The sequence below is a fragment of the Anoplophora glabripennis genome, unplaced genomic scaffold, assembly GCF_000390285.2.
Source record: "Anoplophora glabripennis isolate ALB-LARVAE unplaced genomic scaffold, Agla_2.0 scaffold287, whole genome shotgun sequence".
In the NCBI taxonomy this organism is placed as follows: Eukaryota; Metazoa; Arthropoda; class Insecta; order Coleoptera; family Cerambycidae; genus Anoplophora; species Anoplophora glabripennis.
In genome coordinates, this window is record NW_019416441.1 from 184,131 (window position 1) to 204,582 (window position 20,452).

Genomic DNA, 20,452 nt, shown 5'->3' on the forward strand with positions numbered 1-20,452 from the left:
AAAAATCAAAATACTTAATAATTGAAATACCTAACAACAAAAGTAATCTTACCTTAATCATTAAGAATTCTTTGTCATCTGCACTTGATAGAAAACGGTCGATTTCACCCTTTGTCAATATTTTCGATTTTTTCGCTTGATATCCGTCACCGGTTCTTTTCAAAAATGCGATCAGCTTGGGGAATTTGCTTATATCTATGTTGTCGTAAATTATCAAGCATGACTTAACCATAGAATATTGCGCCCATAATGTGGAAGACTTGTAATTCTTTGCATTTTCACTGAAGTATGCCAACAAAACATTCTCGCTGTATACTTGAACATTTTTCTCGGCGCACCACTTTTTGAACCGATTGTAGGCTATATCGTATAAAGATCTTGACTTCGTAGGCAGCAAATTGCTTATTGCAATATTTGCAGCCTCCACAATCTCTTCCGACTCACAATTATTCATTGTGCACTAAACAAACTTTAAACTAAACCAAACTAGCACCTTAATTTGACAATTCTTTTTGTTTGTTTATTTTGTAGTTATGACAATAACTCAACGACTACTAAATAAATGCTCAAATCCGAATACAATAATTCTGGTGCTACTTACTTCATAATGACAAAATATGTGTTTTTAAGTTAATGAGACCGTGGAAAAAATAGTATATACCATTCGGGAGAGATGCTATTTTGTCCTCGGTGCATTGTAGCCCTCGGGCTTCAAATTGCACCTCTGCCAAAATAACGCATTTCTCTCCCTTATAGTATAATGTACTATTTTTTAAATTTAGGCTTCTAAATTCGTTTAAACTCCCAGAATCAACTGTTAATACATAAATAAAGTGAAATGCAGAAGGAATACGTTTATTTTTTTTTCCGGCGTCATTAATTTTAATACCGATTTTTTTTTCTCAAAAATCAAGACAATCATTTTATTTTGATTGAAACTGCATTAGTTTTTATGCTAACGACTTCTACCACAACTCAATTTAAAGGTGTTTTCAAGAACTTTAATAGGTGTTATATAAGTTTTCATCGAAAAACCTTTAATTTTTCCGCTACAGGACGTTGAACGTTTCGATTATAGCTATCTTCGAAATTGGCTTCAACTTCTGGGAGTCATAACTCGGGTTCTATACCATCTACAAAAATAAAAAAGCGATCTCTTTGCTATTTAATTACCTTCATTTTTGCTTATAATCATTTTTTTGATAAAACTTGTAGTTTTTGAGATATTCGAGGAAAATGGCATTTTTTGGGCTATGTTTAGGCACAAATAACTCAAAAAGTATTGACTGTACAAAAAACATTTTTTGCTTAGAATTCGTCCCTCTATCGAATCGGGAGGTTATTTTTAATAAAAAAAATTCCCACCCTCCAGAAGGGGTAAAAGCACACATCGGCACTATATAACTTTTATTTCTTGGGCTATTCCGTAGCTACAGTTCAAATTTCACGTCGATCCATTCCATCCGAAAAAATTGGTAGCCAAAATGCTTCAGTGACTGGACTATTATCCGTATTAAAAATAGCAACCCCTCTTTAATTCTCCGTCACACAGTGCGCCATACTAGCTATGTCCTCTACGTTGGCTGTACATGTAAAAATGACAATATTACGATCCCACAGAGAGCTGTGCTAGCTGTGTTTGTTATGTATATTAAGAATAAATGCAATTGTGGATAGCTAATGCTACTTATAGTACGATCGTATTCGATGCAAAGTAATAAATCATTGCCTGTCAAGGGAATCAGTGCAACACATTTTATAGGGGGTTTTGGAAATTGAATAATTTCTTTATGCATTATGGATTAACAGTTATATATTTATGAAGGACAAAATGAAAAACAAAGGCATCTCCTTCGCACATTGGGCGGCAGGACAACAATACATTTATTACTCCCTTCATTATCCCTCATATGACTTGTGTCTTGTGTTTTTTGCGGCGGCGCGCGTGCCGGCCTGGCGTGGTCAGTTTCGTTTCGGTTGTATTGGTGCTGCGTGTTTCTCGCTCGCGATATTTGTGAGGTTATAACTGTTATAAGTGCAATTATATTTCTTTCGGGCTATATGTGTGTTTCGCGCTATTATTTGAGAATTTGTGAGTGAAATCATATTTCTTGTGCTCCGTAACAAAAGTGTTTTTAGTGTTTTATTTGTGTGCTGTGTGTGTGTTTCGGGCTGTTGTTTGTGAATCGTGAATGCTATTATATTTTCTGTGCTAGTGAAGTGAAGTTTTTTGTATTATTATTGCTCTGTTGTCGTTATATGGATAAATGGAGGCGGTGCCTGGATGTTCGCGAGCCGGATGTACTGCTGTGGGTACAAAAAAATCTATATTAAGTTACAGAGAAAAAACGATAATATTAAATGTCTATAACCCTTTAGAAAAGGATCATCCCATGAAACTGAAGACTGGTTTGGTGGAAATGTGTTCTAGATATACTGGAGTAAGCGAATTATCTGTTTTCAAAATTTTAAGAGAGAAGAAAATTGAAGGAGACGTTAAGAAACCTAAAAAAGGGGGTGCAAAGAAGAAATTAATATTAAATGAAGATGAGAAAAATGCAGTTTGGCGTACAGTACATAAATCATAGAATTTATATTTTGTTTATAATTTGTTAACATTTCTTGTTTGATAGAAAAATAACTTATTTTGTTGAGATTGGTAGAGAATTGTTGTTAGTGTTTTCATTTGATAGAATCATATCATAGGATTTATATTTTGTTTTCATTCTGTAAATATTTATAGTATATCTGTTATACAAGGTTTTTGCTTTGAAACTTCGTTCTCCTTATAAAAAAAAGAATCGTAATGGGGTGCGATGAAGAGATCAGTTCACGTCTGGAACCCTGTTCCTACAAAAATCCCTTTATTCTCATAAACTATTTGTTTTAAATGTAATTTATTATAAATCCAATTCGTTATTTAAATTCCACATATGTACTACATTTCACCTCTGTACGCGCCACTGTTTATTGTTCCCTGCTCTACGATCAAGCTCGCCAGGTTAGTATTTGACGTATAACCGACCACTTCGTACACTCGATGCACCTGGCCGACTACAGCTAGTACCAGAACACAGTGCGTATGCGGCGGTATTTCAGATTTTACATTCAATTTCATTTTAAATTTGAAACGGTTCATCTTACGCCTCCTAAAAATGATGACACGATTTTCCTTTGATAAAAGACCGACAATTTTTTGCTCTGCTTTGCATCGAATACGATCGTACTTATAGGTATAGTTATAGCAGCTATGTTCGATATTCACGTTGAAACGTTAATAGAACCTTAAGAACGTTACACCAGTTAACCATTATGTGTTATACTATAGCTACTTTCGCCATGATCGTTACGCATTTTAAAAGTAATTTAATGTTTAATTCTTCGGTCACACGCTGTACTATAGTAGCTATGTTCGCTACGTTCGTGTATACGTTAAAAAGGGGCAATATTACAATGACACAGAGCGCTCTACTGTTGTGTTTATTATGCTTGCTATGTGTAAGGCTAATGTCATAGCTAACTATGATCGCTATACATTTTAAAAAGCCACTATTACTTATTAAATCCTTGATTTCTCATCTTGAAAATATCTATGAAGCAAGAACGAAGTGATAATAAAAAAATTTAATTTGAGCCTGCGACACCCCGCTGACTGTTATTTTTTTTTTTTGTTGCAGACAAGGTGTCGGGGCCCGCTCGTGGCACAGCGGAGGTGAGGGCGGCGTAGACAAGAGCCGGCAAGATTTCCGACTGCGGCAAGTATTGCGGCCCCACCGCCAACGGCCCCACCATTTCGTTCAGCAGCTTCCGGCAGTCCTTCACCTCCAATGTCAATTACCTGAAACGGCGCTTCAGCTCCGGGGACCTGTCCTCGGAGTGCGATGATGCCGAGGCGCCGGTGGACCCCTACACCAAGCCGCCGGTCACCGCCCAGCCCCAGGTGAGTAGCTGTCGTTAATTTTGAAGACGCCGACCGTATAATTCGCAATATGTGTATACTCCAGGCCCAGAACTGTAGGCTAGAGGTCACTACTCGTTCTCAACATACAGACTACATACAGGGTGGGTTCTTGAAAACGAAACAGAGCGAATAACTCAGAAAATTTTTCGAATAACGCCGAAATATGTCGATTTTCGATCGAAGAGGGAATTTACCCCCCAAAAATCTTAATAGGGGAAGAGGATTAACTGACACATCGTTTTACAATAAAACCAATATTCTAGTTGCGATATGTGAAGAAAAACTTAGTTTCAAATCGAAGGTAAAACAGAGATCCGAGAACGTGGTTGGTCTTTGTAAATGACTATTAGAAAGTGCCCTAAAAATGGCAATAACCATCCACCTAAACTGAAGAACAATAGTATAGTACAATCAGAGTCACTAAAGTAGGTATACACTAAAAAACTCAACAGGCTCATTCAGTGATATCTGAAAATTTGAAGTATGTTTTTCCCTATCGAATCGAAAATGCATTTTCATTTTGTCGTAGGTTTCTTTCTAGCCTGACAAACACACAAACAGCCCGAATTTTGTGGTAAGGAACGTGATGTTCAGGAAATCTTTCCCTATACAACTGAACAGATCTTCTAGAATCTTTCTGAGATTCTCCATAAATTAATAACATATCAACTTTTTCTGCGTGTGATAGCATTGTTACAAATAATCGAACAAACACTGAAAACTGCTAACTATACCCTGTCTGTAAACACTTGAAAGCGCTAAGCAATACTCGTTTGACACTGATGACAAGTAAACGTTATAATAATGTAACCCAATCAACTGTTTTCCAGAGAATGTCCGATCAAGTTATGACTAATGTAACTTTGACGTTCTAATTATTGTTTTTACTTCTGATCATAACTTTTTAATAAAAATAGATAGAGAAAAAACTTTTAAATAAAACTTTATCGGAAAAATATGTGGTTTTTGAATATGGAAAAATACAGGTATGTTCCTGGAAAACAAAAATGATGACGTTATCAACACAATTTTCAAAATATCTAAAATTTTAAGTTTTGGTGCAAAATGCACTTCAATCCATGCCACTTGAACTCCATACTTCAAATCTTCAGTAACATTTTTCGTTACCCTGTAATATATCACTGGGGCGTCGAGTCTGGGATACCCTGTATATTATAAAAATTAAAATTAACAAAAAAAACCTTTGGGAGAAAACCGAAAATTACTGTATCGTTCTTTCCCGTTTCTTTTTATATTTGTAAACTTATTTTAATAATATCTCTGCCAACAAACCGACTATATTATGAAATAAGTAAGAACATTCCATAACAAAATTTAATAAAGGGATGTAATGGAATTTTATTCCTGTAAACAAGATTATTTAGAAATGCCCAATAAAAATCTGACAAATTACGCTTCCTCAAAATTCCCTTAGAGAGATCTTATTAAATATTTAATAAAAGTTCAAAATTAAAAACAACGGCAGATCTTTTTAAAATCCAAGGTGAATTTTTCTTTTGTTATACTTTGTCGGGGTTAATAAATTAATTTATTTATTTATTAAGTTCATTAAAAATAAATTTGGAATAAATAATTTAGTACCTACAACGCAATATACTCCTCAAAAATTAACTGAATCTAAACTATTAAAAAACATTTTTAGTAAACTTTTTAAAATCTCTATGCAACTGTTTCTTACAACTGTTTTCTTAGAACTCAGTTTTGCTGACGTGTCCTTTTGAGGAAACCTGTGTAATCTTTCCATAAAATTGGAAATGCCTAATCCACCCCTTATAACCGCAACACGATATCTCTAAAATGAAAGTGAACTAAAAGCAACCCCTTGCATTCAATGTCCGTAGACCTTGCCTATTCAAAGCCGCTTCATCTATCATCAGCTTTATGTAGGTAGGGTCAATTAGCAAGAGCTTTTCCCATTTTAATAAATGGTAAAAGTTCCTTTTGCTCCGAACCCTTCCTAGAGGTTACACCGCAAAGGAAATATACATTGCAGTTTATTCATGGCTAAAAACACATTAGTGAACCCCGTGTTTGCAAAAGGGATGTGTTTTCTTGGAAATATCTTGGAGTTTTAATTAAAATACTTCCCCAGGGTTGGCAATAAATTTCATGAACTCTGTTCAGTCACATGGAAGACTTCTTTTATTTGCTTTTGTGTAAAACGGAATTTAATTCTCGGAAAAGATCGGAAAAATCTCGTACCTCTTTGCCAATTTTACAATTGAATTAAGCTTTACACATTCCACGTTTTTTCGGATTCATTTTTATGACGTTTGGGAAGGGACTTTAAGACGCTGCCTTTTAGGACTGTATCGGTGAAACGAATCGAGCAAATGAAAGAACGCCGGTTGATCAGAATTTGATGTAGAAGGGATTTTATGCGAAAGGCAATAAGGGCCTGTTGCTTATCGGCTTTATGAGTTTTTCTAAACAGGAAATTTCTTTAGGAAAAATTAAAGTTACCGTACACCATTGTATTTTGTTACAAATAATAACTATTAAGGAGGTATATCAGGGTCCGAGGGAAGTGAGGAGCGCAGGGGGGGTCCTATGCTTTTCTTATGGAACTAAAACCCGCTGCCAATTTAAATTCCATTGAAATTATTTGTGATAAACATTATCTACATATATAGCAAAGAAATCTATTCTTATGCACATAGCATACATATTGACTAATTAACAACATAAAAATATCATATTTAAGTAGTTTTAAATTATATTTAATGAAGGCATAAACACTATGTAGATGTGGCGACAGCAGTAATAATTGACTAGCAGTTGTGCACACACAGCGAACCTACAGACCTCAAACAACGAGAATTATATTAATTTAGTTCTAAAGAAATGAAATGACACTCGCGCCCATCTCTCGTCCAAGTCATAGAAAATATTGGATGCAATTTTGAAGGTTCTGTGATAGAAATTACATTATTACTCACTGTTCGTGTTTGTCATCTTTATTTTAGTAATGTTACAAAAGTTTTGCAACTATAACATTTTTTTTAGATATAAAGTTTGCTTACAAATATTTATCTCAAGTATAACTAATTATATGATTCAAGTAAAGAAAACTTTATGTAACCCTAAATATTGCTGGGTACGGATTACGATGTTTTTATAAACCATTAAATATGTTAAAAGGATTTATCAACTGTATTTTTTATTCCAATAAATATATCACAGCTTCCTAGTCTTTTTTTATTAATCAGTTTTTTAAAAACATGACAAAAAATCATCTGTTGTAGATAATTTATTGTTGATGACAATGTACATGGGATTTAGGAAAAATGTATATGTTTGAAATCAATAATCAATTTCGTTTTTATCAAGCCTTTCAAATGTATTCCCTCCTTGCTGTCAGCTGATTGCGACGTTGCCACATTAATCCTCAAGTCAGACAGAAATGCAATTATTGGTTTCTGTTTCTAATTAATGCAGCTGTACTATGTTCAAAAATTTATTATTACATTAGTTTTACATCAAAAATAAGATAATACTGTGTACTATCAGCTATGGAAAAATCTTGTTTCACAATTTCTACATTTTTTTCTCAGTATGGGCAAAAAAGAGCCGCACCGTCCATCTTCGCCATATAAACCTATGTTAAAATGAACAACTTTCAACAACAATATCTCAAAATCTAGATTAAAAAAAATATGACGCACAGAGGGAGCACTAGGTAATACGCTATATAAATTTCAAGTACATCTGCATTTGAGTAAACCCTATTTATTTCCAGTGAGATTACATTTATATTGGCATGCAAAGTGGCTTGAACTTTTTATATCTTCGACTGCAATAAAAGTTAAATTTTTCCAAATTTTCCATGTTTTTCTAATTTTCAATGAAACCTAAATAGGTCCTGACACAGATTGGTACTAACATAGTACACACTTATTAATTTTTTTTGTTTGTTCGCTATAGCACACGTATACATATACATTTCACGATGTTGCTCATGTAAAAGTGGTTGCATATGTTTGTTGTACAGTAAAAACTCATTTCTAGTTCTTCAGATTGACAACGTACGTTATATGTTGTAACAAAGTAATTCACAACTTAATAAAAAAAATTTTAATGGAATTTTATACGGGATTCATACAAATACTGGAGTAAGAAAAGGGACACGAAAATTATTTATAGCGGGCGTTTTATAGACAAGAAATCTTGCTGTTAGTCAAGATTTATACAGGGTGTTTCAGAAAGATCTCTCGTCAATACAGGGGGTAATAGTACGACAAAAAATAGGATTTTTTTGTCGTATGAACTATTACTCCAGTCGGCAGAGGCCGAAAAGTTACTGTTGGTGACATTTTCTTGATAACTCGGAATAAGTACACAGGTCTACTTTCAATGATGAGTATAATAACAGGCTAATTTGCTGACAAAGTATTTTATCAGGAAAAAAAGTTATTAACAATTTAATCGTGAAAAAAAAAATTTTTTTAGTAGTTTTCTTTAAATAACAGCGGGATGACTTTGTACGAAAAAATGCTTAGGACATGATTTTGTTCGTAATAAAAATAGCTACAAAATGGCGGTGGTCCGATTACGAAATTTGCAATAACAAAGCCGTGAGATTGAAACAACGGTTTAAAACGCCAATTTTTTTAAGTTGCTGTAAAAATGTCAATTATAAACAAAAAGTGATAAAACTTTCGAAAACTATAGTTCAATATATATGCAATAATGACGCTAAAGCCGGAAATCAGGAGAGCAAAACTTTTTGTTCTATAAGGTGTTATACTTTCATCGGCATATGAAACTCGAAACTTTGCCAAATTTGTTCAAAGCTTTGCTGACACTTGAAATTTGGTACACACATAGTGTAAATATGCAGAAACTAAAAGCAATTTGCAAAAGTCAAGTATCTTCATTTTTGCAGTTTTGGTAAGGTTTTGTACGTCACCCTAGTTTTATACGTCACAGTTTTTTTAATTTTTGGACGTATATTTATGTATATTTATAAAATATTCCATTACGGTAGATTAGCCAGCATAATTACCTACAATTTAAAAATATATATATATTTTCATCGTTTAGATCCTAAGCTACTTAACATTTTGCGCCTGTTAGCCGTAGTCGTACATTATTCAACATATTAACATAAAACAAAATCGTCCGTGTGGGGTAAACCTTTAACTTTAAGTAAACAATTGTTTAAATTTACTGTTGCATATTTCTAATAGTATACAAGCACCGAAAAGCGGAGCTCGCGCTCGAAAATGAAAAGTTAAAGGTTTAGTTATGTTACATTCCTATTACATATTAAGTTTTAATTTTTTTAAGGTTAGGTTTTTTACTATTCGGGCTACAATTTCTAATATAAAATTTTATTTTCTAAAAATAATGTAAACTTCTTAATGTGGACGCTTTTCGAGCAAAGAAGCTTTTAATTGAACTCTTACAATATTACGGTGTATAAAATAAGTGAATTTTCTCAAAGTAGGCTTATTTCAAAACTTATTGATATTTTAAACACTAATTACTTAACTTTTTATTAAAATTTTAGTGACTGTAATTAGTCATTACTAATTACTAACACTAAAAATTACTAAAATTCAGCAAATAGATATAAAAATACTTGCTACTAGAGGCCTTACGAACGGAAGTATGAGGATCTTCTACAAAACTCTGTAATACGTACTTCAACAGCGTTATTGTCATTAGTTGCAGTTCTTGCTCGTCCCGATTGTGGCTTGTCTTTCACGGTTACAATTTCTTCAAACCTTTGTATTCTGCACAGAGTTGATTTTGATAGTGGCGTTTGGAAATGTATAGCATTTAATAGACGTATCCAACAAAGACTATAGTATGATCTTGACAATGATTTTGAAGTTTAACAAACATGTTATTCTGGAGGGTGCTATTCTCTGGATAATTTTTATTTGTATATAATACAAATAAAAGATTGAATTAGTCGTTGAAAATGGCCTCCGAAAATGATAAATTACTGTCACCTAGTTTATAATAAATATGATAGGTGGCAGTCCCAAAAAATATAAGAATTTATTTGTTAGATCCCTTAATATTTATTGCTTAAATAAGAGCCTTCTGTTGTTCCGCCACCCCGCCCGAAAAGTATTCTGGTGTTCCGGCGACATAATCCGACACTGAACTATTACACCCTCCTTAAAAACCTCTCCCACAGCGCAAAGAGATATACCGCAAGCAGCGAATAATTCGCGCAATTACTCTTTTATGGCTTCCGGGCAAGTGGGATCCGTCAAATTAAATTCGTCCAAAAAGACACGTTTGGTGGCGTTTTAAGTAATGCTTTGTAATATTTTCTCTGCTGTAAAAAGTCGTTTGTGTAATTAAAAACCGTCGAGTATTGCCCCTTACGCTTCCCCTCCTCCTCTTTGCCTTGTGCTTACGAGTTGCGAGCCTTTAGCTAACAGTTATTAAATGTACGTGGTGGCCCATTTTAGATGGGATTGTAATGTAGAGGAAATAATTAATAGATGAAATATCTGATAAAGGTGTCCAGTGATTTTTTTCGAGATTTTAGTGACGCAAACAAATCCTAGCTAACTCGATTGAATGGGGGTCATATTAAACTAAAAACAAAAATAAATAATTTAAGCACAATAAAAAATATAGGACTTACAATGGACCCTTATGGAACACCTTGTTTAATATTTCTTAACTCAGATTTGCAACCATTATGGTTAACATAATTATTGTTCTCGATTATCCGTAAGGTAAGATTTTATTAAATTACTTGAATAAGTTTATTAATGTTGAACACTTATTCCGAAAGCTATATTGGTCTGGCGTATAAAGCGAAGTGTTATCAAAATATGAACTTTAGAAGAAACTATTTGAGACTTTAGAAGAGATTCGAAAATTTTATATAATTAAATTAATAATAATTAACAGTTGTATGAAAAAGTCTTTCGTTCTAGTTAACTAAAGTATCTTTTTGTACGTAGAGAACAGAATTAAAGTGTCAACATTTCGTTTCGAAAAACTAAAAAGTAATAAAAACTGCTGCAAAAATGCACAGAATGATGTTCCACTAGAAAATAAAAACCTTATGTTGCCTTTCTCCGAAAATATGTAATTAAGAATAACCGGGTATAACCAATACAAATTGGCTAAATTTGAAAAATCGAAATTCAATTAAATTAGTCAGGATTTGTTTGTATTTCCAAACTAATCCCGAAAAAAATCTGTTAACTTTTTCTATCATCACTATTTAGCTTTTACCTTGCCTCCTATCTAAAATGGGCCACCCTGTACAGTTTGTCCTCTTTATAGTCCAATTAAATCGGCCTTTATATCGCAATTTTGGTCAACTTTCCTGAATTTAGTTTACGGTATATAATAAGCGACAGTGACAGTGAGAAAAGATAGAATAAAGGAGTTTTTCAAAATATGTCAAAAGGGGTAAGAGTTAGAAAACAAATTTTTTATAAAAGTTGTAGAGCATAAAATTCTACATAAAAATGGTACATTGACATTTACTTGTACTATTAAAATTAACAGAGTTAAGGTGGCTAGAAGTTAAGGGATGATTTCAGAAATTTTAAAAAATTTATGAATTTTATAATGTTACTAGCTGACCCGGCAAACGTTGTGTTGCCATCTTGTGGAACTGTGGATGGAACAAAATAATATAAAAATCGTGATTAAAAATCAGGGGTTGATTGTATAAGGGTGAAAATTTAGAACTGTATGTATTTTCAATGCTGAATCATGAAAAAATAAAAACAGAAAATTTTGTCCAAAAAATAAAAAAAAAAATTTTGGGGTGGACCACCCTTAACATTTAGGGGTATGAAAAATAGATGTTGGCCGATTCTCAGACCTACTCAATATGCTCACAAAATTTCATGAGAATCGGTCAAGCCGTTTCGGAGGAGTACGGGAACGAACATTGTGACACGAGAATTTTATATATAAGATTTTCAATCTACTCTAAAAAATGCAAACTATATTTTCAGAGGAATAGATATATTTTTTAATTTTTAATAAAAAAGTTATAACAAACCGAACGTGATTTTTTATCTTTGTCGAAAAACAAAATTTCGAAAGCAACTTTTCATTATTTTAAAAAATCAATCGAATTGTATAGAAAAAATTGTTTTAGTGTTAAATCATAAAAATTAACGATTAAAAAATTGAAATTGTTAAGTTTTTCATTAAAAATTAAAAAATATACTTATATATTTCTCTGAAAAGATAGTTTACATTTTTTAGAGTAGATATATTGAAAAAAAATATATAAACTCATTCATTTTTCTGCTTGTTATGATTTTTTAAATTACTGAAATCATCCATCCAATCATGAAAATTTGCTTTCGAAATTTTGTTTTACAACAAAGATAAAAAATAACGTTCGGTTTGTTATAACTTTTTTATTAAAAATTAAAAAATATAATCTATTCCTCTGAAAATATAGTTTAAATTTTTTAGAGTAGATTAAAAAAAATTATAAGATTCATTAATTTTTTCTGCTTGTTATGATTTTTTTAAATTTCTGAAATCATCCCTTAACTTCTAATCACCCTAACTCTGTTAATTTTAATAGTACAAGAAAAAGTCAATAATCATTTTTATGTAGAATTTTATGCTCTACAACTTTTATAAGAAATTTTTTTTCAAATTCAGGCAAGTTGACCAAAATTGCAATTTAAAGGACCATTTAATTGCACTATTAATAGCAAAAATGTTATTTTCAAATACAATAGTTTAATGGAAATGTGTTTTCCACGAACACAACAAATTTCATTACGTTAAGAGGTTCAGATTCAGTCAAATGAAATAAATTAAGTAATTTTAGATTGAATTACAAGATCGTCTACACCGAGAAAAAACGTGAATAAAATTATCAAGTTATTTGAGTGCAAACCAGTAATGACTTACATTCATCGTAAACTTTCTAATCTAGTCGAGGTAAATCTATAGTTGATATAAGTATTAAGTTCAAAAAATGCCTTTTCTAAAATATACGTATTTTGTTATTATTAACTTCTGAACTTTTCAAGTTACTTTCAACTAAATCAAATTAATTTTAACAATATCTAGTTTATAGATACAGGGTGTTCCAATTAAAACCTAAAAAGAAAGCGGTATAGCCATAAATAAATCACATCACAGCGTTTACTAGTTCTTAATCTGTCAATGCGTGTCATAAGTGTACAAGTGGACGCGCTATTATCTTCAAAATGAAATCGTGTATGGACGTCAGTAACCAATCTGATATGTGCAACAAAATAATTCGATGTGATGCTACTGACTTGCTGCTTATAACCATAATGTGATATTTTACATTTATAATAAACGTAAATGTAGTTGGCCACTTCGTCACTCAGATTTCTTGCAAAAATTTAAATATTCTTTCGTTCTAAGCCGTTCCATTATGCATGTAGACTAATTTTCTTAAAACTGATGGAGGTTCCCAAATTACAGTCGCTAGAGTTTTCAATTAAGGTCCCACTTTCAATCACCTGTTTCCTTCATACGACCTGATTGTAAAATCGATACACCACCCTCGCCGACAGAGGACTTACTATACTTTAAGCAGGACGATGTAAGGAACACTACTTCCTCGAAGCAGGAGAAATTGGAGTTTTATTATTCGAGGAAAGGAGTGTTCCTAAATGTATAATACCGTAAAATTAATTCAAGTTTCCAAAGAATACGAATATAACGGAATAAATTAGATTGGGTGCTAAGTTCGGGAAGTTTTAAGACAGCTGAAAGGCTAGACTCCCATTGCAGTTTTCTGGATATCCTTGTCATTGAATATAAAAAACTTTTTGAGCCTTTTCATAACTGTTAAATATTAAAAAATAAAAATAATATTTACAAGGTACATTATCGGCATTTATTGTATTATTTGTAACTGCAACTGTGAAAAAGCATGTCAGATGTATTTATATGAATATCCTGAAAAAAATAGATCGGAATTTGTTTGAATCTTGAGCACTCGAGAAGCCTAGAAATAACGATGGACACGGGAATAAAACTCCAATAATGTTTTATTTTAATGCATGGTGGTAATAGTTTAAAAAACTAGATGGATTTCACAGGGTCTAACGACACTTACAGTGTACGATAATTCAATAAACAAAGAACTCTAAATAAAAAATTTAGATAAATTTGGAACGAATACGCTGAAGATGAATTTTTCGAGACAAAACGTCTGAATCTGGTTCGGGCTGAGGCAGTACCAGTATTGGGGGTCATGAAGGCTTGCAAAAAATGAAATAAAATTTGTAAGAAGAGGCGAAACGTTACATATAAAAGTTGATTATGCCATTCGATAGAGGGCAAAAAGTGGGAATGAGGAAGTGTTCTTATTTTTCAATACCACCTCAAACAAGGCTGAAATGAAACAAAAACGGATTTCCAAAATTTCGTTTTTTTTTCAAATATTTCGAAAACTAATCATGTTAGCCTTGATTTTTTACAGGCATAATGTTGGTCCGCTGATTACGCAACTTTGCCCCCATTTAAGATACTTCGTACCTATTACCGTTTCCGATATCCCTGTAGTGAGAAGCGAATTTGTAACAGCCTGTATATCGAATTTTTGTGGATTTAATTTCCCTTTATCTGACAGAATTTTTTTATTTTTCAATATTCTTAAAAAATCTTTCAACAAGATTCTTAATGTAGATACTGATTGTTCCTTAGTACATCTTCTGAAGAAGTCAATTTGGCTCTATCGTACAAACATTTAATTTATGTGATTAACCTTTCAATGTGATGATTCGAATTAAAATTTAGATATCTGTTAACAATAAATTATTGAAATCAGTACATTGAGAATTTTGGTGAAAGATTTAAAAAAAAACTATTTGGATTTACTCGGATTGGACCTTTACAAACGCTTCCTCATCATCATTGTTAATAAAATTTAAAAAACTATAAAATATTTGCTCTTTAGCATAAAAGAAATAAAAATCTAACTCAATAAACTACAATGCATCATGTGACGTGTTGATGTTAGAACGGTTTTTAACCTGTTTACCACATATTGAATTAAAATTTCATGCAAGTATTACTAGTTTTTCAAGAATACGATCAAGTTCTGGATAATGTAAAGTAAACAATATTTTTGGTCAAAATGATTCAAAAGATCCACCATCAAAAGTTGTTTCTCTAACACCCCACATAATCCAACTTTTAAATTTAAACAAGAGCTTGAGTTACATCCCTGCACTAACAAAAACGCATGCAAGGGCATTTCGCTGATACGTGTTACTTTGTTTGAAGAGTGGGAGCAAAATTACAGAGATTAAATCAGTTGTTCCTGAAATGTCACGTAAATCCGCTTTGACTTTTTGCAATTTGTTTCACCGGCTCGTAAAAAAGTAATTATGAAAATTTAATTTGGAATTCGTGGCCCCGTATGCAAATCGAGTTGAAATATACACTCCCGGAGAACAAAACGATGATATTCTAATTCAGTTTTTACATTAGTTATAACTGTTATGACTAACACGCGACTAATAAATTTACTACTAATAGTTAGCACACAATAAAAGTGTAAATATATACACTAGTACAAATTATTACTATGTAAAATGTATTTAATATTATACAGGGTGATTTCACCAATGATTTTAGTCATATATACAGTATAGAAATGGTCCAACGATAATTACCGATTTCTGTCTCAAGAAGGCAAATTTTACTATCTTTGATTCAGCTTCAATCTTCATAGTTTAATGGAAATAGTGTTGCATTGAACTTTTTATTTAAATTGTTGTATACATTGATTTTCTCGTGTTAAGGAGGTTTATCTGACTTGGAATTGACGAAAAAATATTCATAACAAAATTAATTAATATGATGAAAATCCTCAAAAAAAAATTATGACTAGTTTGGATACCTAAGAGACGAGGTATTAATAAAATAATTTTTCACTTTAGTACAGTCTTATGAGAATGCAGATTTTTTGGTCTTTCCACTTAGAATGCACAACAATTGACGAACAGTTTCCACAGCAACTTGTATAAATAGGAAACCGATATCTAAGGAACGGTCTGACAGCTTGTAGAAATCGATTAGGTACTTGTAAGATACATAATTTATAATAATTTTTCTTCAAACTGCTGTCGTTGACTAACTTATCCTCCACATGCGTGATAGTGGCAACGCCGCGACCTCGACATATTTAGCAATTTATTTGAAATTCGCAGGAGTCCAAACAAACAGAATGATCGAACGGGAGCGAGCGAACGCCGAGCCGAGCGCGCCAGCCAAGTGCAACGTTGCCAAATTTAAAGGCTTACTACTTTAATCACTAGCGAATCTACAGAAACTTTCGTTAGACTTTAGACGTACCTCCGTACCCGATTAACCTCCTTAATAGAATAATTTAAATATTATTTTATTAATATCTCGTCTCTTAGGTATCCAAACTAGTCATAATTTTTTTTGGATGATTTTCTTCATATCATTAAGCTTATATTAATTTTTTTATGAATATTTGTTCGCCAATTCCAAATCAGATAAACCTCCTTAAGATTTTACTTCTAAAATTGCATCACGTCAACTTTATTCATGCTATAATAGTGGTAGCACACCAATTTTTTGATCAAGTGACCAGTTTTTCATATGCGTAAATTATTATTTAATCAAATATTTTATTTACATACAGTGTGACTCATTTGTTTTTAAGCCAAATTCAAGGCGTACTATGTCCGTTTTTTAGGAGAAACATTATAACATTTCATATAGGGATATTTTGAGAACAAATATATTTACGATACTGTATGTGTGTTATGCAGGGTGTCCCGGAAATGGTGGTCAATCTCTCGGATATGGATAGATAATGAGAAAATAATGTCACAAGTTCATATAAAATTTTTTCCTCCGGGCTCACACTGTGGAGTTATTAGCTCTTGAAATTGAGAATCAAAAATGGTTTTTTTACTGTAACTTTTGTATTTTTCAATAAATTTTGAAAATTTTTTTTGATCTTCATTGCTTAACGTTCCTATGTTAATTTTAAGAATACCGCTCATTTGTTACCTTCTCTGTAAGCTACGTTTTAGCTAATAAATGAATCTGCTGGAATTATGCTTAACAAATGGACAAAAAGAAAGAATTTTCATTAGAACAGAGCCTGATTAAGTATTTTTTGTTGTTCTAGGCGCCGCCACCGCCGCCTCCATCTCAGTCGAGCACCACCGGAGATTTGTCGCTCAATCTTCGCCCCGGCTCGAAGACGACCAGCGCTCCCAGTTCTCCGGCCAAGTCCCGAGAGAGTCTCCTCCAGAGGGTCCAGTCGCTCACTGGGCAGGCACGGGATCAGGGCGCTTCTATTCTCGGAGCGGCTGTGTCAAGTGCCACCAGAGTAACGTCCACGGTGGGTAATAATTATTAACCCCCAAGGTTCAGCATGTGACAGTAAATAGGTAGTTTCAAATTTCATTGTTTTTGTCTCGGAGGGTTACGGAGACATCTGAAAAATATAACAACTCTTGAGGGCTCGCTTTTAAGGAGCCCTAGCCTCCTTAGAATGCATTTTTCCGCCTCTGCGAATAACGTTACTTTTAAAGAAACTATTTTGTACTTGCATATTGTAAATAGATTACTTATTGATAAATTACACAGCCACTCAGAAAAAAAAAGTTGGGACTTTTTATGCGACATATATTTTTCGTAGTAATTTGGCCTCCTGAACACGAATCTGGGATCAGAATTGGCCCATCACGTCACAATTTTTTCCTAACATCAAAAAACTTGTGAAAAATAGTAAAAATTGATGAAAATTTACTGGGAAAATTTGGAAAAAAATTTATTTCCACATCAAATAGTACATTTTTATGTAAAAGACTCTGCTGAATTCAAATCCACTGTCAGAATTGAGCTAGAACGTGTGGTTTTTTTTCTAACCTCAAAAAACCGAGCAGGAATCGCTATTTTCAAATTCTGAGCGGATTTTGACCAGATTTTGTATAAAGGGGTTTTTTGGGTCGCTGATTACGAATATGAATTCACATTGTAAAAATTCAAGATGGCTGATCCAATATGGCGGGTGTACTTTTTTGAAATCCACCGATTTCAGTAAAATTTGGCATCATAAGGATTGCTGGTTGATCTCACCTTCATTAATCACACATCTGGAGCCAGATTTTCATAAATCAAGGTAAAAGATTCCACTCCGTCTAAAAATGTGACTTCGCTTAAAAAAATGACTTAAGGACTCTACACATGTAATGATGTGTAGTGTGATGTGCTTGTTTCCATGGGACAAGACAAAAAAGTTTCTACTTTATTCTTTCATTTATTTAGTCGTGCATGGGCTTATGGTTTTCCAATCAGATTTTTTTAACTACTATGCAGTTTTCCTATGGCATTTAGATGCTTTTATTTCTTAATAATTTTAAAGTTCAAGGAAAAGGACACATTACTGCCACACAGCACATCACTGCATCTGCTTATGCCTTCAATCTAAAAATGTGACTTTGCCGAAAAAATGCCGCCTACTCGGCCTAAAATTATGACTCTGCCTACAAATTTTACCTTGATTTATGAAAATCTGGCTCCAGATGTGTGATTAATGAAGGTGAGATCAACCAGCAATCCTTATGATGCCAAATTTTACTGAAATCGGTGGATTTCAAAAAAGTACACCCGCCATATTGGATCAGCCATCTTGAATTTTTACAATGTGAATTCATATTCGTAATCAGCGACCCAAAAAACCCCTTTATACAAAATCTGGTCAAAATCCGCTCAGAATTTGAAAATAGCGATTCCTGCTCGGTTTTTTGAGGTTAGAAAAAAAACCACACGTTCTAGCTCAATTCTGACAGTGGATTTGAATTCAGCAGAGTCTTTTACATAAAAATGTACTATTTGATGTGGAAATAAATTTTTTTCCAAATTTTCCCAGTAAATTTTCATCAATTTTCACTATTTTTCACAAGTTTTTTGAGGTTAGGAAAAAATTGTGACGTGATGGGCCAATTCTGACCCCAGATTCGTGTTCAGGAGGCCAAATTACTACGAAAAATATATGTTGCATAAAAAGTATACCCAATTTTTTTTTTCTGTGTGGCTGTGATTATTTATTTAAAAAATGAAAAATAAATTTAAATATTAAATTGTATTCGTGAAACAATATATTTTTTTGTTAGCAGGTGACTGGAAGACATCTGACGCTTCTGGTAATCGACGACCAAAATACCGATTGGAGCAAATACTTCAGGGGTAAGAAAATCGGTGATTACGACATCAGAGTAGAACAAGCCGAGTTCAGGGAAATTACAGTTACGGCTACTTCTGAAGGCGCCAACGTGTCTATGACGGTCTTCAGAGGTGGTACTAGGGTTGGAAGATCATTTAGACCCGATTTCTTGCTGGTAAGAGAGACCTCTTAATATATACAGTGTGTCCCAAAATTCATATTTTTTTTCGTTCGAGATTTTATTTTTGATTTAAAACGATGGCAAATCACAAAAACATTAGTATCTACAAACTTTTATTATTAAAATATATTTGTACATTTTATAACAATAATTACGAGTGTAAGGTACAAAAATAAGCTTACAAGAGATGTTCATGAAAGAAATCACAAAATAAATTAGTAAATATTTACAAAATATCAATTATTCGAAAATATCCTAATGCTGATTTCTATTAAAGTAAATGAAAATGATTGTAACAAGTATATAAATACATATAATGCCATTCCCAGTACTTTACAGATGGAGATTTACACAACAGCATTAATAAAATGCAATAGTTACCTTGTTAAAACTATTTTTTTCCTTTTTCAGGTCAGACAAAACCTCAGGGATGCCGGAGAGGACCACAAAAAGCTGCTATTGGCTCTGAAATTTGGCGGAGTTCCAAGCATAAACAATTTGAATTCAATTTACAACTTCCAGGTGAGTTAATTTTTAATACTTAAAATTTCAGTCACTCGGTTTTTTATTACATAAATACAGAGAAAATGTGCATTTATTGTTTTTCATGATGTGAAGATATCACCGATGAATGAATAAAAATGAATGAATATAAGATTTATTTTTAACAACAAAAAGGTCAATCATTCATTGTTTTTTTTTACATTTTAACGACTGACTGGTTTACAACTACATGTTGAAATTATACAATAACATATAATTAAAGTTAATAAAGCTAATTATAAAATAAATAACAAATACAACATTTAACAATGAAATAAAAGTAACACTTTTAATTTGGACACATATTCGTGTAGCAAGTAATAATAACTAACCAGGATGTCTCTCTATAAAAATATAAATTCTAAGTGAAAAACTATATTCGCGCGCTTTTTTCCAGGATAAACCGTGGGTTTTTGGCCACCTTGTACAGGTCCAAAGGAGGCTCGGCAAAGAAAATTTTCCTCTGATCGAACAAACATTTTATCCGGATCACCATGAAATGGTAAGTTTTTTGCATGGTACAATTTCTAAACCGATACAGTCTCATATAAATTTTTCCGAAGTGAGGAACTAAAATTAGTAGTTTGTA

General features: G+C 32.7%; 1 protein-coding gene across 1 annotated transcript; it reads left to right on the forward strand.

Moving 5' to 3' along the window:
* The first annotated feature begins 3,312 nt into the window (after positions 1 to 3,312).
* On the forward strand, positions 3,313 to 20,451 carry LOC108905127 (synapsin-like). Its single transcript, XM_023454563.1, has 7 exons — positions 3,313 to 3,361; positions 3,678 to 3,712; positions 3,761 to 3,940; positions 17,097 to 17,312; positions 19,093 to 19,314; positions 19,732 to 19,842; positions 20,261 to 20,451. The coding sequence occupies exons 1-7, from the start codon at positions 3,313 to 3,315 to the stop codon at positions 20,435 to 20,437; spliced, it is 990 nt and encodes a 329-aa protein (XP_023310331.1). The 3' UTR covers positions 20,438 to 20,451.
* Position 20,452: the final 1 nt, after the last annotated feature.

Coding starts and splice junctions, on each gene's coding strand:
- LOC108905127 (XM_023454563.1), top strand. CDS start 3,313: ATGTGTTATACTATAGCTACTTTCGCCATGATCGTTACGCATTTTAAA. Junction 3,941..17,096: donor CGGTCACCGCCCAGCCCCAG/GTGAGTAGCTGT, acceptor TTGTTGTTCTAG/GCGCCGCCACCGCCGCCTCC. Junction 19,843..20,260: donor ATTCAATTTACAACTTCCAG/GTGAGTTAATTT, acceptor GCTTTTTTCCAG/GATAAACCGTGGGTTTTTGG.